Here is a 23,726-nt window from a genome sequence, read left to right as displayed (position 1 = left end):
GCACAAGTTATGTATGCTTCCTCGATGAATAACCATTTCTGTCGCTTTTAGTTGATTCCTTGCCAAAAATGAACTGCTTGAAGCCATTTCAAATGGAATCCTAACTCCGAGGCTGAACTCGATATCTCATTGACCTAAACTTTTAATTGTATATTGCCTCCGGTTGAAATTATTTGTGAGACTATGCTGTGGTTCAAATTAAAAAGAATATGAGTTACCACAATTTTCCCGCCCTGCCCGTTTCTCCCACGAAGCAGTCAGGCGTTCCACTTAGCTTAACACCGTGACCCCATGTCCCAAAACATTCTTATTTGATTGATTTTCATCTGGTTAATTTAATTAAGGTCAGCTCACCCACTTTTACATTTCACCTTACAAACGTGTTTTGTCTCAGCGAATTTTACGTTTATATCCAGTTTACAGAGCGGGGATGTTTGTATCCTCTATATTTGCTGCTGAAAGCACCAGTTGAGCCAATGACCATTGAATATTCTCGGATATTATACCAGCATAACTAATTGGCTTCGTATTATTGCCGCAAAGGTATTTAATCTTAAAAATGGATTTTAAGGTTTGGATCCTTATTTTCCATCTCTAGTCGTAAAGCCGGAAGACCACAGGCTCTGATTCAATTATCCATACTTCCATACTAATATAATAAATATAAAATTGATTGTTTGTTTGTGTTTTTATTTCTCCATCTTTCACGTCGAAACGAAGCAACGGATTAGCATTTTTTGTAAGTAATAGGATTAGGTCAGTAGAGTGACATGAGCTTCCTTTTATCCCGAAAAAAACATCTTATTCTCACGGAACCAAGCGGGCAAAGCCGCGGGTTGCAATTGGTAGTGTACATATAATTGTGTTGTTTCCACGTCATTATTTCTGAATCTACATTACGTTATCTACATACCTACATTCAACTTTGTTAGCGGCGAACGTTCATACAAAGAAGAAATGAATCTGGCGCCAGTTTGTTAAGAATTTTTCGGTCAAATTATTTTATGACTATCACTATGGCTTCTCAACTTCAGTGAAATGTTTGAGATGGGAGTACCTGAGTTTACCCTGAAATTATCCCAGGAAGGTGACAAATTGATAAAAGGAGAACTAAAACCATTCCAGAAATATGACATTGTATTTTTTTTTATTGTTTTGTAGGCAGACGAGCATACGGCCCACCTGATGGTGAGTGTTTACAATCGCCCGTGGACGTCAGTAATGCCAGGGACAGAGCCAAGCCGTCGCTTTCCGTAAAATAAAATTATATTTATTAATTAAGTTGCATAACGCAAAATTATTACAATATTCTAATGTGCTTTGCATCGCGCCCAATAAACATAACATACATGTAGCCGTAGCTATAACAGAATCCAAGGTTTTCAACTAGTGGTAGGACGTCTTGTGAGGCCGCACGGGTAGGTACCACCATCCTGCCTATTTCTGCCGTGAAGCAGTAATGCGTTTCGGTTTGAAGGGTGAGGCAGCCGTTGTATTAATACTGAGACCTTAGAACTTGTATCTCAAGGTGGTTGGCGCATTTACGTTGTAGATGTCCATGGGCTCCAGTAACCACTTAACACCAGGTGGGTTGTGAGCTCGTCCACTCATTAAAGTAATAAAAAGAAAAAAGAAAAAAAAGGTATTATATTTAACAAAATAACTTTTTTAATAAGTTTCAATATATATCTAAGAGTCCCCCTTAATTTGGACTTTCAGTCTTTCCCCGCTCGATCTTATTTCAATCTTTATCCAAACTACTTAACGCATGACTGACCCAACGGAATCCTGTATCTCGAGAACACATGAGACACGTTTTCCAGCTGCATTCTCTTTATTTTTCGGTTCCACGAAATATTTCTGGTGTCAATACTTCGATCAACAATAATAACAGTTACAATTGTTGATCGAAGTGTCAATAAATGAACTTTGGTTTTTGTTCACGGTATATTAGTTGTGTCTTAATGTTTCAGTTTTAGCAACTAAGTTTCGCATCCAACATTCACAACTCTATATTTTATCTTCATGAAATCTGTAATCAGACTCCGAATACCGAATATTTCACGATGATATTGACTTCGACCAGGAGTATATAGATAGTTCATCAGTAGGTATTTCTGCTAGCAGCACTGCTCTCAGTGCGTTGGTCAGAGTATAGATACCGATTCTTTCATATTTTTATATATTTTAATTTGCTTCTGAAATTTACTGACCATCTAACAATTTTATTTCATTAATACAAAAAACGAATGTAACAGAATTCCATTGCGGTTATCGGTATCCAAAAATGTTTTATGCTTGTTTTACTAAAAACTGCCCATATTGCATTTTTTACCACATATAATCCCAATAAATTTGTTCCGATGTTGGATTTTCAACAATTTAAACTTTTAGAAAATATTTCGACGGAAGTATATATACATATTTCATGAAAAAGGGTGAGAATTCCTGTTAAAATTTCCATACTTAATCAACGAACGACATGACAAGCTTAATTTTATACCAGTCATTGAAGTAACAAGCTATTTTCATTGTACACTAATAGATTAGATACCTTTAAAATTCTTAATATTAACATAAAGAACGCTTGTACCGTGGTCCATTGGAAGAGACCAGTTTCATAATTAAAAGTCGTCATGGCCTAAAGGTTAAGACGCCCGGTGCATTCGTATTTGTAGCGATGCGACTGGGCCAGTGTTCGATTCTCGCGGGTAGGTAAAATATAATGAAAAACTTAACACGCACTTAATACGATTTATCGAATTAAGGTCTTTCACGATGAAGGAATAAAATCGTGTAATCAAAATCAAAACCGTGAAAAATTATAATTTACGTGCAGACGGTAGGGGATTTTGTGAGATCGCACGGGAACCAATAACCTGTCTATCTCTGATATGAAGAAGTAATGCGTTTCGGTTTGAAGGGTAGGCGGGCAGGTGTCGTACTCTAAAACGGAAATTATAACTCATATCTTAACGTGATTGGCGGCATTTACATTGTTATTATTTATGTAAACAATAAAAAATGAAATAAAAAATCAAAAAAATATTAAAACAACCTTTATTTAAAATTAAGTACCACAATCATATTGTACTGCGAAATTTTAATTTAAAATTAATATTAATTAAGCCCTCGAAATGCGTTATTGTTAAACATTTTACAAAAATTTTGCCGAAATGCGAAACTTTCACGCGCTCCCAAGCCTTTAAACGGCTCTCAATTAGAAACAACTAAACAATAATCAAATTAACAACACAAAGAGAATAAAAATAAATCCCCCAAACCAATAAATTAAGGTACATAACTTATTTAATTACAAAAAAAAAAAGTTAAATTATTCGATTAGAAGATTATTATTATGCATTAAAAGAATAAATTAATTTGAACTAAACTATAAGATAGACTAGGCGTAGGAGTTAAAAAAAATTCACAGACATGTTTCGAATACCGATATTTTCTTTTTTTTTTCACGTCATTGAGCCGAAACGGATTATACAGGGTGTAACCAAACCGATCAAGAAGCCGAAACGAGAGACAAAATTCATTCCCAACGCTAAAAATGCTTATCCTTTCACTTAGTACATATTATTATTAGATGAACCCACGTAACAACGTCCGGCCTTCCATTGAGACCGTAACATATACACTTATCAGATGAATTTTTAGTTTTAGGTAAACTGCAATACAAAAACATTAGCGATATACAAATTTTCGTAACCTTATGGTGTCTTTTTTTTCTGGGAATTACGAACACAGTCTGTTGGGGTTTTGTGACTCTATTTTAATGGGTAATCGTGCCTGAGGGTGAAAGCCAAAAAATAATTTTAAATTTGATGTAAGGCAGTAAGCAGTTTGCTAAATGCGGTATAAATCCCAAAATTATATGCATAAAGACACTGAATATCTGTTAATAAACACAAAAAAAAAACCAACACGACTACTTCTGTTATGTTTGAGACAGATATGTGACCACTATAAATATTAAGATTTATTTAAACAAAAATATTATTAGACCTTTGAAAACAGAGAACACAAGGGAAACCGATTTATGCAAAAAAAAACTACACATCAATCTGACTTTATATTGTTTGTAAGAGTTACTTTCGGCTTACTTAATTTAAAATTTTCTAAAATCGCACGAGACAATTTAAGCCAGTGCGTCAGTTTAATTTGTTTGTGACAAATTATGTGCACCCCAAAAAAATATCCGTAACCTCATTGCGTAGAGCTACAGTTACACCCGACACGTTCGACCGAGTTTTTACCATATATCTATAACGAACACATTTTTCGGATAAGGGCATTTTGTACTCCCCAAGCATTCTGCCTAAGTCTTATACTAACAAACAAAAAAAAGTAAATTTGTGACACAGTCGTAGTCAGAGAGATTAACGGGCAATTTATTATTGTATTTTATCTACATTTATTCCTGAAAAGAGGTCTTGAAGGACTGCGCATATGACGTATAAAAGTCATTCTAGCGCAACCTAACAAGTGGAAAGTCATCACAGCTGCGGATAAAGCCGTCGCCTATCATGAATTAAAATAGGGAAACCAACAGGTACCTGATACGTTCCAACATTCCGGGGAAGCCATCGTTTCGATTCTCAGGTCTCTTCCTCGCAAATGGACCATTTGACAAAGCGTTCCATTAACAGCACTCCATTTATACGTCGGCTCCGCGCTGCGTTCGAGAACTAAACACCAAACGAAATCCTCCTCGGAATCGTGTAAAGTCTTTCAAAATGTCACACCCTGTTTCGCATTGAACAGTCTAACTAAATACCTACTAGGAGAAATTCGAAAATCATAAACGCAGCGAGGAAATCGACTTCGTTTTGAAAAACGAAGCCGTGAGAGAGTGACCTGTGTATTTTTTTCCGAATTTTACAATTGACAAATCAGAAAAAAAAAAAACAACAAAATCTCAATATTCCCGAACACGATTCCTTTTTTATTTAACTAATGATTAAAATATGCCCATCCCTGTTATAACAATATTTCTACTTTTGTGTGAAATATTAATAAAATCCCAAGGAGGAATCTTTTCTCCGAAGAGACAGACCACTAACTCTCACGGCCTTTACAAAAACAGTGTCATCTGAATTACAAAATAGATACATCGTTATTATAGACGACAAACATTGAGCATACATTAACGACTCTAACCCTACGCTACTGTTAAGTTTAAAAGTGCACTTTCAGTGCGACGACCATCAGACTTTCATGAGTCTAAAAACGCGTCGAATTCCGCCATCGAAAAACCTTTCCATTTTTAAAATAACGTATCCTTTCCGCAGCCTTTAGCGCGACTGCGTTCGATCGCTTTTCCAGTTGGTCTCTGACACAACGAATTTTACCTAACACTACCAGTCCGTCTGACGTCACTTGTCAGTCAACAATATCATTTTACCGTCCTAAGTTGCCCGTACAAACGTGCGAGAATGAGCACGCGCCCGATCGTACGCAGTTTCGTCTTAACTACATGACAATGGGACGTAATTTGGTAGAGAAGACTTGATCCTCCACTAAACCAACACAGTATTCAATTCGATTATGATTTTACTGTGGCCTAATAAACAAGATTCCGGCTGTGTCTCTTCGTGTTTAGTAACTTAGTAAATCACGTGGTCCCTTAGGCATGTACCACGCTACGACGGTAAATACATTTCAGAACACAACATTTATTTTATTTCACATACGACTTCTATGATCGAAATTTTAGCGTGAATGCGATTAAGGTAACGGTTTTTGAGAATTAGATGCGACCATCCTCATCTCTGTCGGTAAATATTCTTTTATTCCAGTTTAAAGACCAGCAAGCTGTAATTACATTACAATTGGGACTTCGACCTACGTAAAATTAGTTAAGTTTTGTCTTGCACAAGACAATTTAATATATTTGAAACGTAATTTTGAACTATTGGGTCTTTTCTGCCGAACTAGATCCGTTACGTAGCTACATACGCGAGTTTCGTGTTATAGAAGTCTGTATCGAGCCAAATGCTTCTTGCATTCAAGCGACTCGAGCATCATCCGCGTTTTTCAATTGTTAACAGATCGTCGATCAAGGGCACTCGTGAACACATTTAAATTCACTTCAACTACTACGTACGACTGTTAAGCAAGTCACGAGCGATTTGCAATCAAAATTAAGATTTAATATGATAATCGTCCCTATTGACATCTTGCTTCATAATCGCGATCGATGCTATGTATTCGAATGACGTATTTACAAACCTTGCTGATTAGCCTATTATTTTTTAAATTATGTATAGGTCGATCAAATAACGTTACTATAGGGCAAATGAATTCAAGGCCGAACTGATTTTAAGCCATTAAGAAGTCCATTGACAACCTAACATGAATCGCGGCCATTGTGAACTGAGTCGGTCGCATTTAAAACAAATATGACTGCGTATCAAATCTATCTGTATTTTGATTATCACACTAGCAAACTTAAAGTGCACTTTTGTTATTCAATTAAAAATTACATCGTTTTTATTTGAAGGGCTCGATTTGTATCCGAGTTATTGTTAGTGTTAACGAATGGTGGGATCCAAGTGGCCAGCACTGTACAAACGGGAGTTACCTTATGATAATTTACAAAAAAAAAAAAAACACTTAATTGCCAAGGAACGACACGATCACGTGTTTAGAGAAACGGCTAAAAATTTTACACCTTATGAGATCTTAAATATACTTCGATTACAATATATTATCAACTAAGATTCGATATAATAATATATTACACATGAACGTAGCAAAAAATAATATCGTTAATTACATCTAATGTTTTTTTTTTTAAATAAAATAGCAAAAGACCCGGCAACAAATGTCCTTATGTAGTTCTAATGTAGACAACAAACCCTGGCTAGTTCAATTTGTGCAGATATAAGGTTTTCTTGAGAATCTGTTGCCGAAAAGCGTTATCTTAACCTAATATTTATAAGTTGGCAATGACAGTTGCTAAAGTGTCTAATATTCAATAACGCGAAGGCAAGTGATGTCTATCTAGTAATCAAATATTAATCTTTATTAATAATTAATTGCAGTTTTTATGTTTTTTTTTTATATTCCCGACAATTGTATATTACAATCATTATAACATTAAAGTTAATTCTTTAAAATCTTTTAATTTAATAATATTTTTTTATATGTTTTTATTTTATTTTAACAGCAAATTTTATGTTAAATACAGTAAGTGGAAATTTTATGTGAAAATATCTCGTTATTCCAAGTACATATAAATATAATATAAACAATGGCGTCCATATATTTTTCAACGTATGGATTAACTTCATATTACCGTCATATGTTCACATAACCCATCGCAAGCGAAGGAACACTGATTTACGTAATTATATTTCAAATTCTTTTGTTTTTTTATCAATTTCCAAAAGAAGACATCACTTACCTGACGTTCAAATGAATTTCATACACATTATTATTTATTGCCTTTTTAGGCAGACGTACATACGGCCCGATGGTGATTGGTTACCGTCGACCATGGACATCAGCAATGCCTGGGGCACAAGTCGTTGTCGACTGCTGAGTACTCTTCGTGAATCTCATTTGAAATTTCTATAGGATTTCTATAAAAAGGAATTGCGGATGAACGCAATGGTTCTGAGTGGTACAGATGAGCTCTGCTCCGGTGGCGGGCGGTGCGATGGTAAAAAAAGAGATGACGGGACTAGTTCCAACAACTCCTCAAGTTACTTCCAATGAACATACGTTCTAGGGAACATAATGAGCCGCTATTCCTCCGGAGAGTGACGTCCCAATCGTTTAGTGACAACGAGAATGTCGACAATCCGAACGGTATTTTTTGGTACGAAGTCAAAGAAGTAGTAGCTATTTAGGAGCCCCGACCCAGAGACGGCAGCCGAACGCCTAACCTAATCTATACTTTGAAAATATAACAAAAAAAAACCCACAATTTTTTTTATTTGCTTATTTACTAGTGTTATTCTACTGGTGGTAGGACCTCTTGTGAGTCCGCGCGGGTAGGTACCACCACCCTGCCTATTTCTGCCGTGAAGCAGTAATGCGTTTTGGTTTGAAGGGTGGGGCAGCCGCTGTAGACCTTAGAACTTTTATCTCAATGTGGGTGGCGCATTTACGTCGCAGATGTCTATGGGCTCCAGTAACCACTTAACACCAGGTATGCTGTGAGCTCGTCCACCCAACTAAACAATAAATAAAACATCTTGTGCGCCCGCCAGCTCGAGTAGAAACCACTAACCTGCCTATTTCTGCCGTGAAGCAGTAATGCGGTTTGAAGGTCTAAGGGAGACTTAGAACTCATGTCTCGAGTTTGGTGGCGGTATTAGCGTCGTGGAAGTCTACGGTAAGCCCTGAGTGTCTGGTGGATCGGAATCCTCTTCACCCGACTAATCAATAAAAAAAACCTCCAAATGCCTAAGATACTAAACATTGCCCGAATCGTTGACCACAAGAAGCTCAATCGTCTCAGACGGTTGCAGAGATACTGTTTGGAATTGCGTCGCCATAACAAAAGCATTCTTCTTTGCTTTGTACGCATATATAGGTTGTATAATATTTGGAGACTCCGCCCCAGAGAGTTCTCCAATTCGGACACATAATGTTGATGGCCGATTTCCAGTGGTGTGGCTTCTCCCACGTCCAAAGCAGAATTCGAGACAAAAATTTTGACCAGGAGGTCATTTTTTTTCGCACTACGTATAGATGAAATAATTTTAAAACATTACATGTATGCACTTCTAATCAAATTAAAACAAATCCAAATAAAATGAGACTCTTATCCCTTTAAAAAAAAAACCACTTAGTGATAAATTCATTTTTAAAAATCATTAATATTTGGTTTTGAAAATGTGTACCTTGAAAATGATAAGAACTAATAAAAAATAATAGTTTGAGAAGTTATGGCAATATTATTATATAAAAAAATAATAATTTTGTACTAAGGCGTTTACAATAAGATAATTAATTACATTTGTATCAATAGTATGTACAATTGTCATTTATCTAAATTCCAATGTTGTCAGGTTTTAAAGTGAACAAAATTTTAAAAGCAACAAATTATTTATACGATTTTTTTTTTTAATAACTAATACACTGGTGGTGAGGACGTCGTGTGAGTCCGCGCGGGTGGGTACCACGACCCTGCATATTTCTGCCGTGAAGCAGTAATGCGTTTCGGTTTGAAAGATGGGGTAACTGATGTTACTGTATAACTGAGACTTAGAACTCTTTTTTGGAGCTCGGCGGCCGCATTTACGTTTTTGACGTCTATTGGCTCCGGTGACCACTTAAAACCAAGTGGGCCGTGAGCCAGCCAACTGAGCAATAAAAATGTTTATATGGGTCTAATATGTTTATATAAATATCATGTTTATTTTTATACCAATCCTATAAGATATGTACAAATATAGATACATATATTTACAATGTACAATTATTTTAGATACTTATCCATTTTATTAAGTGAAGTAACTAGGGAGCTCAATTTTCACGGTTGGGAGAACTGAGTCACCTTTTCTTTTTTTCGGCTTTTCAGTAAACCAAGCCAAATATATATTATAACCACCCAAATATATATTATTATTTGTAAATATCATTTTAAGTATATTATTTACATTATAATAAATAGAATTACTTCAAAATAGTTTCGTATATATTTTACGCAGACGCTATATATACACATATATACTCACTGCATTTGCAACGAACTTAACCATAAACAAGTCATGGCTAATTTTGTATAATATGAACGAGTTAACGAATTGAATTACTACGAAAAATGTAATACGTACTTTAAAGCCTGACACACACTGAACGATCGTTTTATATCAATACGGTATATTAATATATTAAACACCAACTATTTATATCAGTGAAATCCGTAAAACTAGAAAACCACAACAACAACAACAACAAAACCCGGAGACAACACATACGATTATTAACTGCCATCTCACTAAATTAAAATGTTTTTTTTTTTTAATCTTGAACACGCAATCTCAGGGAAACATCATCCAAAGTTTTCGGGGGGGTCGTGCTTCAGACACACTGCTCCTTCGAACCCTCACATTTACTTTGAGGGTCCCACTTCATCGAGAGGATATACCTAAATAAAATCAATTAGTTAGCGTGTAAACGGCAATGGTGATTTGTTACTTGCGTATTCAAAATGAGACTGTTTAACAACGAGACGTGGCATGAAACCGAACAACAAAACACGTTAAAGAAAGTAATTTTCTGATCAGTAAAATTATCGAAAACTATTTTGTTCAAAACATACGAATCACTTAACGTCTTGTTGTTAAGAGTCCGAGAGCAAAACTTGGGCGACATCGATGACAATAATTAAATTAAAAAAAATAGAGGGTATTTCAAATCATATAAACAAAACTATTAAGTACTACTAATAAATAATTCAAATTACAAAATGTTCTACATGTTGTTGGTTACTGAAAAAAAATTTCAAATTCTAAAAGAGGAAAAGGTTTTGTGCGAAAAAAATAAAATAATAATAAAAAAAGCTTTGCAGCCATCAAGCACCTGTCATCACCTCAACGGGTAAGGAACTACGTCGTGGCATGGCGCGGGCCAGCCACTGTTGGCAGGTACCGACCGGGCTGGCGCGGCGCCGCGAGCCAGCGTCGCGGGCACGAGACGGACCGCCTCTCAGTTCTGTGGGGCAGATCGGCGCCGGGGCGGAGCCTCGCCGTTGGGACTGCGTTTCCCTCGACGGCAGCATGTCGTCGTCAGACCTGATCGCGTCCTTCTGCTTGCCTTTCGTGACTAAAACATAACAATCTATACTAATATATAAATCTACAGTGGTTTTTACGGATGTTCCGTTACAACTACTGAACCATGCATCTGATTGACTAGAAACTTGGTATCCATATAGAAAATAAATGTACTTAATGGATAGGAATATTTATATGAGTGTTGGACCCCCTAATAATAATGACAATAAATAATAATCTTAATTTGAAATGCCCAGCGAAGCGGGCGAGTACCGCTAGTCTTATATATAAAATTCTCGTGGTAGAGGAGGAAGAGGTCGACCAAAGAAGACATGGATGGAGTGTGTGAATGACGATATGAGAGAGAGAGGAGTGAGGGTTGAGATAACGGCTGAGAGAAGAGAATGGAAGAGCAAAATTAGCTGTACCGACCCCGCCTTGTGGGTTACCCCACAAGGTGGGGTCTGTACAGCTAATTGGAGTGGAGAAAAAGAAGAAGATATAAAATTCTCGGGTCACAATATTAGTTACCATACTCCTCTGAAACGGTCTGACGGACTTTTATCAAATTTTATATGCATGTTCAGTAGTTCTGAGAATCGGCTACTATCTAGTTTTCATACCCTTAAGTGATAAGGGTTGTCCAACCTCAAACATTTATTTTTTATTTTTTGGACATATTTTTTTTGATGTAATGAGGCATTATGTAGTTGAATGAGGTTTTGTTATTTTTATATTCCCTCATCGTTCACAGCGCTACATGCCTCTTTTACTCATTTACCACATCCTTAGACACTTACAATAAGTTAGTTTTTTTTTTCTACACTAGAAATTCCCTAGAAATCTTATATATGGCAAAACAACGTTTGCCGGCTTCGGTTGTATTGTTGATCGAAGTTTGCCGGGTCGTAAAACTCGAGAACAGCTGGACCGATTTGGTTAATTTTGGTCTTGAATTATTTGTGGAAGTCCAGAGAAGGTTTAAAAGGTGGATAAATATGAAAATGCTCGGAATTAAATAAAAATAACAATTTTGTTTTTTCTTTGATGTGTCCCCCGTCGGACGGATTCCTTTTGTTTGTTATAAGTTTATTTTATACAAAAGTTCAGGTCTTTTATTTCTCGACTGAGGCACTACGAAATCCGCCGGGTCAACTAGTAACAATATTAAATCTATATTTTAATAATATATACCTACAAACTGATTATTCATCTAGGTTAGGTAGGTAGGTAAAGTAAAATTTTTTGTACCCCTTCTTACGAAAATTGCGCGGATGGCGGAGTATGAAAAAGGGAGTGCAGAATCTAATTTATTTTTTTAATTATTCATAAAATATAAATAATATCAATTAAAAATATATTTAATATACACTTTCATGTACTTGGCCCACACACACACACACACACACACACACACACACACGGATTATACTCTTTTGTTTATTTTTAGTCTGTAATCAAATTGTGAACATATTCATATTGTTTGTCTTTAATTTTAATTATTTATCTATAGTGTAGCCTTGGCGAAATTTGTTATTACAAATGTCTATGGTAGTCTCTCTAACAATAGACTCTTAATATTGTTTAAACTTATAATTTAAATTAATTATAGTCGAATTTCGACTACCGGGGCATCAGTAGTTATATTAAATAAATGCTCATACAGGTTTTGCTTGATATTGGCATGTAAGGAATCGTTGTCGAAAGTATATAAAGACCGGCCGGTTTTTAGATAAATAAACTTCTTTCCTACCTTTCAGGGAGCACTTTAGGAATACCGGTGTGGTTGGTGTGGCATCCTGATCTGACAGCTCTGATCTTTGCGTTACAGAACTGCCGTCAGCAGGGAGGGCACGAGCTATCGCTTGACGATCATCTTCTGTTAAACCTCTACCGGATTCTTTTATACCCCTAGATTCTTCAGTGACTTTCACCGAAGACTTTTGACTTTGTTCTATAACGGTCGCTGCATCAGAGCCCGCTGAAGAGCGTCGCGGGTATACTGTCAAATGTATTTTGTAGCTAGTGTCCGAAAGCGGCTTCAGCGTTTCGACTCTTCGCTCCATTTCGTTTATAGTGAGCCTCGTCTCTCTCCCCACCTCTTCGGTCATCAATAGTTCCCACTGCACTTCGTTGTAATTGAGATTCGCTCGCATTTCACTCGACAGCTTGCTGTCCAAGAATCGGTTCCACTCCGTTATAAGGGGAGTGACGATAAATTTAAAGAAGCCTTAAAAAAAACAAAACGAAATGTATTAAATAAACATTGTTGAGTTTACGAAATTTTAAACGTAACACAATCATTACCGGTTTGTATTTTGGGGATCGACGTTGAGTCTCTGTCGCATAGTTGTGTGACAGGTAGATCGAGCATCTTCTCGTAGTCTCCCTGACGGAAGAATTCCTCACAAACCTTGACGCTCCATTTCTGGCTGACCGACCACGGCCGACACGGGTTAGAAATGTCGGCGCACTTCAAGGCGATCTGAAGCACCAGGATTCGGTGCTCCTGGATTCTCATATCCAGCGTATTTGTGTCTAATAATTTCTGTCAACAAAGAAAAATAGTCATTGAGTCACACAAAATTTATTACTGGTGGTAGGAACTCTTGTGAGTCCGAACGAGTAGGTACCACCACCCTGCCTATTTCTGCCGTGAAGCAGTAATGCGTTTCGGTTTGAAGGGTGGGGCAGCAGTTGTAACTATACTGAGACCTCAGAACTTATATCTCAATGTGTGTGGCGCATTTACGTTGTAGATGTCTATGGGCTCCAGTAACCACTTAACACCAGGTGGGCTGTGAGCTCGTCCACACATCTAAGCTATAAAAAAAACCATCTAACAGTATTATTAACATTACATTATACCGGTGCTACTTTGCAATTCATTTTTACATATTCTACGACTAGACACTCATTCATTGTGGTTTCCCTGTCTCTTTCGCACAGAGCACGATTTAATATTATTCTTAAAAGCTCTATATCTTATTCGTTGATATTTTGTGATATCAAAGAATTTATCTAATTAAATGAAAGGGAATATGAGGATTACGAGTTCCGAGTAATGGTATAAGTAGTTTTAGATTGTAATTAATGAGTTTTAAAAAAATATGTATTTTCATTTTATGAAATTAAATGGTTGTAAAAAGTTATTTAGAAAGCATCTCCTATTATATACATCTTTGAACGAGATCAAGTTATAATATAAACAAATTTAATTAATTTTAAATAGTATCTATTTGAAATTCAGTATTACGAAAATATTAAGTGGTTACTGGAGCCCATAGACATCTACGACGTAAATGCGCCACCCACCTTGAGATATAAGTTCTAAGATCTCAGTATAGTTACAACGGCTGCCCCACCCTTCAAACCGAAACGCATTACTGCTTCACGGCAGAAATAGGCAGGGCGGTGGTACCTGAACGTGCGGACTCACAAGAGGTCCTGAGTAAGTGAACGGAGTAAGTAAGTCTGGGAACGGACCCTGAAAAAGGCACTGAATTCAACTCGTAAACGCTGAATGCTTTTAAAATTTTATACGTCACACTAAACTCATGAATTGCAATGAAATCCCGTGAAACGTACATAAAAATTGAAACAATATCAGTTTTAAAACACGACCCGCTTTATTTCATAGTCGCACATAAACTTTCAACAACGAACTTACACAATAGCTTACAACGTTGCACGGACGTCTTTTAACAGCTTCTACTAAATATTTTATATTATATTTTAGGGTTCTGTGACAATGTCCGGTCTGTATGTACGTCAGATATTCGTCGGATACCGTCAGCAACTAAATACACTTTACAATATGATATTTGTTAATTTGTAAAGAATTGATAGTTAAATTTTGTCGGAGACTATTACGAAAAAAATATATATTCGAATATATACGTAATTTACACACATATTAATCACGGGCTATGCGCTATTCTTAAAATTATGCACGGTGTAAAGTTTATGTATATGTATATAGGTATATTACATCATATCAAGAGGTCAAATGCTATTTGGTTTAAGCGACATTTTTGCAACTTTGCAGGATTGAAATTTTAAATTTTAGAAAAAAATATAATAACAAACAATCTTCCTTAGCTTTATAATGGGGTAAAATTAATTGTAGTTCAATTAAAAAGCATTGAGCTGTTGATGCTAATAACAAATAAAACGGACCTTTAATTATCTATATATTAATACGTGAAACAGAAACTTTGTACCCCTTTTTACGAAAATTGCGCGGACGGAGGACTATGAAATTTCCCACACTTATACAGAATATATAGAAAGAGGTCCAAATTACTAACATTTAAAAAAAATGCATTAATATTACATTAAATTAATAAAAAAAACATTACACACACTACCATGTATTTGACACACATACATATTTATTTATTGCCATACTTTTGTTACTGCTTAAAGACTATGGTCAAATTGAGAATATTTTATGTTAATATTTTTTACCATTAATTTTATTTGTCTATATTGTAGTCTAGGCAAAATCTGTGATTATAGAAGTATAAAAACGACAATAGAATCCTAATAGTGTATGTACAAACTTATAATTTCAATTAATTATAGTCGAACTTCGACTACCGCGGGACCATTAGTAAAAATAAAATGTCGCGTGTTAAGCGAAATGTTGCTTAAACCAAATAGTCTCACCCTCGATATAATCATAACAGTGCGTCTAAACGTTCAACATATTTTCTAAAAACTACATCATGATGTTTAGGAATGACCTAAGTTTTACTGGTGGTAGGACCTCTTGTGAGTCCACACGGGTAGGTAACACCGCCCTGCCTATTTCTGCCGTGAAGCAGTAATGCGTGTCGTTTTGAAGGGTGGGGCAGCCGTTGTAACTATACTGAGACCTTAGAACTTGTATCTCAAGGTGGGTGGCGCATTTACATTGTAAATGTCTATGGGCTCCAGTAACCACTTAACACCAGGTGGGCTGTGATCTCACTCACCCGTCTAGGCAATAAAAAAAACCTAAGTCTAAAAAAGATTTTGTTTTTTTTAATTTCACGTAAAACTAATAGACAGATTTAATTGAACCTTTTGATATCGACGCTTATTTAATAATTATTAAAAAAACGCATCTATTTTATTAATAAGTATTAAAAGTGCATAATTGAAACTGTTTTTAATGTATTATTTGTTATTACGTGAATGGTTCTGACATAGTACACTAGTTACCGCTGGATCTGTTCCAACCATTGAGTGTATATCATCTCATTATAGTTAGAACAATATCTAACCACACGAAATGTCGCAACGTTTAACTACTTATGAATAAAATGTAGGAAAGTATGTAATACAATGAGTTGTTTTTTTTTCTTCCTACCTATGCTGATAGCCTTGAGAGACTATTTCAGCTTCGCCCTAACATGTGGGTGAGATCACGGAGCTCAAACCGGAGTGTTGCTAGCACTGGCCCTAGCAAGAGCAGTGCTCCGCAGAATCTACCTCCGGACCGGAAATGCAACCCACTGAGAAGATCCGGCGAGAAACTGAGTGGACTGCGTCTATGGGTTAATTCGCTCGTCGAACCCTTCGTCACAAGCGACGGGTTCGACGAGGACGGTGACCGGTGCTTGTGGTACCTAAAAGCACCGTTAATAGATCAGGAGGATTCGTAAGGACGTGTTTTGGGCGACGTCGACAATGAGTTGTCTTTCTTAGCCTAATTTTTAAACAAAATGAGTGATATATTCTCGTGTTCGAAACAGCGACTCCTCAATAAAGGGGAAACAAGCACGTTTTATTTTACGACACTTAACGCGCACAATTTCATTAAAACGTTCACAGCAACGTCTACAGCCTGCAAATTTAATAAACGCCTCACTGTGTTTTATAGAAATTATGGCGCCAACAATCTGATCAGTTAATCGACTTATTGTGGGTCTTTCGTTTTTGTAAGACGATAATATGAATTAGTGAGGAATAATGATTTAAAGACAGGCGAAAGAGCATCGTGGTTTTTTACGCCGAGATAATAATATCTGGAAATACGCAGTCTGGGACAATATCTGGGCAGAGTTCAGGTAAAAAAAAAACCCTGCAAATTTTATGAGTTTTAATTACTGCCGGTAATACTTAGTCTTGTTAATCAATACTTTCGTTCGCCCCATATATTCTAAATCATGTATATTAAATATTTCTTAGTATTACATAATATTTCTTTCTTTCTTGTAGCGTGGGTATTTGTAAAAATATTTTTATACATTTGGCTTTGCGTACGTTGGCGTTAGTTCTATTTTTACGGTATTTATTATTATAGCTACGTTATCTTTCCCTAACTCAAATATATTTGGGCTTTAATGACAATTATTACCTAAGAGTAACATAATCTGAAAGAATAAGCTTAGTCGATATAATGAAAGTTAGAATCGGCCTAAAGTTATACATATTAACCTTACGGTGTCTTTAATTGCAGTAAATATTAAATTCTATATTTCCATAACATAGACTATGACAGCGCTCACTGAATCTAGATAGTAACGATCTATATTCTAATCGTAGTGATTTAATTAATGATTTTGGTCGTGCATCCTCGTAAACGCGGCCACTGGAACATAATTTAAACACTAAAGACAATTCAATTTGATAATAATTAATGATGAGCGGTCGTTACGCTATAAATGTGACGAATATAAAGGGCGCCATATATTTTTGGATTCTGGCATTCATAGCGTTTTATTTTAGTACGGCCTTAACGTGTACAAATACGTTACGGATGCCTGTGTGATTGTAGTGACTTGCGTTCACAAAAAGTTTAATAACTAGTTTTAAGAAGTTGAATATTATAAAATAATTACTTCTTTAGGTCTCTTACTAATTAAATACGGGCTCTGATGTTATTCATTAACATTAGTCGAGTCGAGAGCTCACATTTTAAGAACTATAGTAATAAGAGTTAAATCGGTCCAAACAATAATTTTTTTATTTGAATATCTAATAAATATACTATAATACATGTTTTTTACAAAATAAAAAAAGTCGATTGGATTGATTTAACTTTTTTTTATTGACTGACTAGTTATTGACTGATTAACTTTTTATTTAACTTTTGTAACTAATTAACTTTTTTTTATACCCAAAGCACGACTGAGAATGTATGCGTATTAAATTTTTCGGAAAAATCGGTTACCCCTATGATTCTGCTAGCAAGTCCTTCGTTGGAAAACATTGCTATACGACTAGTTAGTTCATCAACAAATTGACTTCATGAAATCAAAGTTAGTTGTTTTAGAGGTCGTCCCTAAAGTTAACGGAGAAGAAACCATCAAAATGCATGGCAATAATAATTTCGTCACGGAACAGCAATGTTTTGTTTCTCGATCGAGAGCTTTTCAATAAATTTTATAAATTTTGCTGTACAGTATAAACGTTTTGGCGAACTGCGCAAATGTAACTTCTACTTATAAGGATTCGCGTTTGCAAGGCTTATGAAATGTTTAGGGAGAGGTGTTGCCTAATAAAACGGATACGGTCCACAGTTTAATTAAGCTGGTCTTCAATAACAACAGAAAATATTATTTAATGAAATTATATAACTGAATGCGGAAAATAATTGTAGGTCTAGAAGTATATAAATATCGTTTTGAGTGGGTCACTTGAAAGACATAGGGACGTCACACTGTTAGGTCACAACGAATTGTACTAATACAAGTATGTGTCTCTTGAAAGAGGCGAACAGTATTCATGTTGTGGTGTCTACAGTTTCTGATAAATAATCTACATCACCTTATCTGTAAGTTCTTCTTATATATGGACTAATTAGAATTAATACTACTAATATTATAAACGCGAAAGTTTGTAGGAATGTATGGATGTCTATTTGTCACTCTTTCACGCAAAAAGTACCAGATGGATTTTGATGAAACTTTACAATAATATAACTTACACATCAAAATAACATACCGGCTATAATTTCTAGTCAAGCAAGGAGGAGAAATAACCGCCATCTTATTTTCTTAATCAATAATAAATTAAATGTTCCCGAAGCGAAGCGGGGGCGGGACGCTAGGATATAATAAAATAATATTGGTCAAATAGCTATTGCATTTAAGAAGAGTTAGCGGCAACAATTGTACTGATTGAAAGTACCGAAAGTTATCAGAGCTTCGGTTATTTCTTTTTTTATTGCTTAGATGGATGGACGAGCTCACAGTCCACCTGGTGTTAAGTGGTTACTGGAGCCCATAGACATCTACAACGTAAATGCGCCACCCACCTCGAGATATAAGTTCTAAGATCTCAGTATAGTTACAACGGCTACCCCACCCTTCGAACCGAAACGCATAACTGCTTCACGGCGGAAATAGGCGGGGTGGTGGTACCTACTCGTGTGGACTCCCAAGAGGTCCTACCACCAGTGTCAGGGGTTGTCGAACGCTGCATCGTATTAATTTCTCCGAATTCCTATTGGTATATACAAATTCGAAAACGATTCAAACAGAACTCGAATTCAATTACGGACTTGCAACGGACCCAGACAGTTAATCAATACGAATGTTTGGAGCGAAAGCATCCGGAGTCAGTCCGAGGTTTGGCCGTCCAAAGTTTGTTCGTTCAATTTGTTTACTGGATCCGAAGTACGTGATACTGAAGTTGGTTGTGTACCGAAGCGTGGACGTGGATTGTTTGAATAAATTCATCATAATTTGATTCTGAAATACGAGCCATTTTATGAAATATTACTGATTTAAGATCGAAGCGATAGACAAAAGAGGATTTTCTAGATTCTAAACATACGATGTTGGATGGCAATCCCGAATTGGCTTCAATTGGACTGCAATATCAAGTACTAATTGTTTAGCTAATATTTTGTTATTATCGAACCTTAGGGAATACCTATGTTCAATAGAAAGGAAAACATGTCATTACTAGTATTAGTATAGAACCGGAGACACCGGTACCACGCATTGTCATCTTGCGAAATCAACTGAATCTTTAATTGTTGCAGTGTACCTAGTATTCATCAGATCCTCCGAGTCTGAACACAAATAACTTCTGGACCAAACTAGGCCGAACGAGGATAGATGCGCTAGAAAAAATGAAAATTTATAACATTTCTAATACAAACAAAATATATATATACATTATAAATCTTCTCATGATTTCTGTACTTGTTCAATGCATAATATTAGAAATATTAGATCACGTTTCAACACGGAATAGTAAATGGAAGTAATATGGCTGTGGACGAATAAAAATAAACTACTTTCCATGCAGTGGACGTTATGATGACTATCTCAGTATGCAAGGGACGTTCTTGACATACATTTTAATGTGGCTCTGAAGAAAAATAAATGTGGAAAAACTCAATGGGCGTGTCGACCTTCGGGGCCTTTACGTTATGTATAATTACATGAAAACTAATGTACGTGTTTGAAGTTTGAAAAACATTATTTATTTATTATTGTTACATGTGTTTTATTGTGGTATTTAGTTTAATAATCTTTTTAGTGTGTGTTTTTGAATGTTTATTCGAAATTGCCTCCACCGTTGTTGTGTTTACATCTTATTTTAAAAATGAAATCAAGATAATTAAATGTTTCATTTTTATTAGTTATTTTATGATCACGTATTGATTTTTAATGAGTTAGTAAAGTTTCTTTTAATTTGTGCTTTTGAAGTTATTATGGACAACATTTATCAATAATTTCATGATTTAGATGTTGTATTTATATTTTTAACAATTTTAATATTAGAATCGGTGCAAAGGATCTTGTTTTAACTTTTAATCTATTTTGAAGACTATTTACAATTACCGTTGTTAAACATAATGCATGGTCTCATAAAATCTCCAACTAATGAGTATGGTTTTTAGCATGAGCTGCATCAATTTCATACAATAATTTCCTCTTCTCCAATTGTTATCCGCTAACAAAGACCACGATTTTCTTCACTCACTGACAGAGGAATTATAGCCAGAATCTACTCTTTTGGCTTGTATCTTAACCAGAATTACAAACGAAGCGAACGTTGTTTTGAAAAAGAAAAAATCTATTGTCTGTAAAGTCGGTTCATTGACGATAGTTGAACGTGACAATGTCATAAGAAAATACTGATGGAATGGTATCATTTAAAAAAAAAAAATTAATTTTATTTATTTGATAGATATTTTGTATGGACAATTGATATCACATTCACTTTTCACTGAACTTCATACTTGACGAAAACATGTAAATGTATTATTGTATAGGAGCTGTCCACGCGGATACATCGCTCACTCAAGTAGGAGAGAGACAGATGTCGAACGCTGCCGAACGCGGATGCCGATTGTGCCTCTTTGTCGCTCGTTGCGCTCTCTCGCTTGCACTTCAAGCCTTAAATGGAACGCCTCAATGAGTCATGTTTTTTCGTGCGTGCAGCCGGCTCCATCGATTTATAAGACGTTGTTACGTCAAAAAAGAAAACTATTGATAAAACACGACACAACAGCCGACAGCCGATGCAAATTTCTATCACATTTATAAATGTCTACTTTTATTTATTTATTAATATTAAGTTTTATAACTTGCCTATTTATTTATAGCCGACATCAATTCAATTGGAAATGATTATTCACAAAGCTGTTTAGTTCATTGACATTATCAAAATACGACGCAGACTACAAAGTAAACAAATAGTAGACAGTGATTGAATTCGAAACGGAATCCGCAATTATGTTGCCAAGTGCAAGCTGCGCATTCGCCGTAATCAAATCACTTCGAGGCTCCAATCTAGTGCTGATTGCCGTTCAATTGTCTAAAGTCGCGAAAGACCGAACGCGCTTCATTCGATCCGCATGTAGTGCACTAATTAACTAATCACACTGTTAGTGTTTATTCGTAAAACAACAGTTTTTATCGTTTAATTAGACTTATTTGAAACTTCGATCTTGTGTCACGTTACGATACAATAACCGTTCTAAGCAAAATCGTTCATAGATACAAATGTATGTATGTTAATATTTGAAAGATCGTTTTTTTTTTATTGCTTAATCGTGTCGCCTGGTGTTAAGTAATTACTGGAGCCCATAGACATCTACAACGTAAATGCGCCACCCACCTTGAGATATAAGTTCTAAGGTCTCAGTATAATTACAACGGCTGCCCCGCCCTTCAATTCGAAACGCATTACTGCTTCACGGCAGAAATAGGCAGGGTGGTGGTACCTGGTACCTTTTTTTTTACCCGTACCCTTTTTCCTTGCTGCAGAAAAGTCGTAAACACTTGATACTTGATGTGGTGATGTATTGTGCTCATGTAGACTTGCGTATGAAAGCCACTGATCACGTTAAGACATGAGGTCTAAGGTTCACTTATATAATATTACGGCACGACATATTGTAGTAGTGGCTTACTACCATACAAAAGAGAAAGTGCACAATTGAATTATTCAGTTACATTGCTTTTTGGGGCGCCGTAGTCGAATGGCAAAAACTAAAACCGTTTGAATAGTCTCAAAAGTTTTTACGCAGTTAATAAATGCGGATACTTTATACAGCTATTGGGGACGAACATAAAATTTAGGGGTGAATATCATTAGATAGACTTGATTCGGACCCGTTTTGATAAATGAATTAATAAATGAGCATGCACTTCTAAAATTAGAATATGAGTCCCTCTTCCTATATGTCGTTAGAAGAGTCGTCGTACCAATTTTTCTAATGAAATACGTACTCAACAAATGTTCACGATTGACTTCCACGGTGAAGGAATAACATCGTGTAATAAAAATCAAACCCGCAAAATTATAATTTGCGTAATTACTGGTGGTAGGACCTCTTGTGAGTCCGCGCGGGTGGGTACCACCACCCTGCCTATTTTTGCCGTGAAGCAGTAATGCGTATCGGTTTGAAGGGTAGAACAGCCGTTGTAACAACTTATATCTCAAGGTGGGTGGCGCATTTACGTTGTAGATGTCTATGGGCTCCAGTAACCACTTAACACCAGGTGGGCTGTGAGCTCATCCACCCGTCTAAGCAATAAAAAAAAGATGTTTTGAGGTTACGAATATTGCTCAAGAAAATAGGCCGCGAGTAGTAGAAAAAATAATAATGAAAAAAATACCACAGCTTCTCGAATGAGTCAAACAATTTCAAACCTAAAGCTCGTTACGAACGAAAAGCAACTTATAAAATCATTTCCCATTTCCCTAAAAGCTTCTAATTAATCTTCATTAAATTATTACCAACGAACAACTTAAGTTGAGTAAGATGCATTATTAATTAAATTGAAGTATAATTTAGTAAAATAAATTCTTGCAGATCGAAACATTTATTTAATGTGTAAAGCTCACCTAATACATAATACTAGTGGTCCCGCAGTAGTCGAAATTCGACTATAATTAATTGGAATTGTAAGTTTGTACACTATTATGATTGTATTTTATACTTCTATAATCACTAATTTCGCCAAGATTACACCATAAAAAATATTAACAAAGACAAACAATACTTAATCTATTCTCAATTTGACAACAGACGTCAAGAACAAAAGTTTGACAATAAATAGTATGCATGCGTGTGTGCGTCAAATACATTTCCCGAGCGCTATGACATGTCCTTCTTCAAACGAGGCTTGTGGAGAGTATTAAGCAGTAGGCAGCGGCTTGGCTCTGCCCCTGGCATTGCTGAAGTCTATGGGTGACGGTAACCACTCACCATCAGGTGGGCCGTATGCTCGTCTGCCTACAAGGGCAATAAAAAAAAATGTATGGTGTAATGTTTTCTTCATTGATTTAATGTATCTTTTATGCATTATTTAAAAAAAAAAAAAAAAACATTGTGCACTTCTTCTCTATATAATCTGTAAGTGTGCAAAATTTCATACTTCTCCGTCCGCGCAATTTTCGTAAAAAGGGATACAAAGTTTTTGCTTCACATATTAATATTACATAATAATATAATCAACAGAAGTGGCTTCTAACAATTTTCGAATAACTACTTTAATGCAATTAAAGTGTTCGAAACGCCACTAA

At 35.7% G+C, this 23,726-nt stretch overlaps 1 protein-coding gene across 5 annotated transcripts in view; it reads right to left on the bottom strand.

The window, feature by feature from the left end:
- Nucleotides 1–3,044: 3,044 nt before the first annotated feature.
- LOC114252729 (uncharacterized) overlaps nt 3,045–23,726 on the bottom strand; it is a 162,915-nt gene continuing 142,233 nt past the window's right edge. For 3 of the 5 annotated variants that reach the window (XM_089731518.1, XM_089731522.1, XM_089731524.1), the window contains 4 exons: nt 13,050–13,290; nt 12,496–12,972; nt 10,559–10,791; nt 3,045–10,114 (listed from right to left, as the gene is read on the bottom strand). In XM_089731518.1, the coding sequence (XP_089587644.1) occupies nt 10,079–10,114; nt 10,559–10,791; nt 12,496–12,972; nt 13,050–13,290 (987 nt within the window). In that variant the 3' untranslated portion in view covers nt 3,045–10,078. Of the gene's footprint in view, nt 10,115–10,548; nt 10,792–12,495; nt 12,973–13,049; nt 13,291–23,726 lie in introns of all 5 variants that reach the window. The other 2 variants (XM_028187322.2, XM_028187325.2) reach the window with 2 other exon arrangements.

The sequence above is a fragment of the Bombyx mandarina genome, chromosome 01 (genome assembly GCF_030267445.1).
Source record: "Bombyx mandarina strain Sakado chromosome 01, ASM3026744v2".
Classification (NCBI taxonomy): domain Eukaryota; kingdom Metazoa; phylum Arthropoda; class Insecta; order Lepidoptera; family Bombycidae; genus Bombyx; species Bombyx mandarina.
Note: the sequence above shows the minus strand (reverse complement) of the source record. Positions and strands in the feature narration are given on the sequence as shown.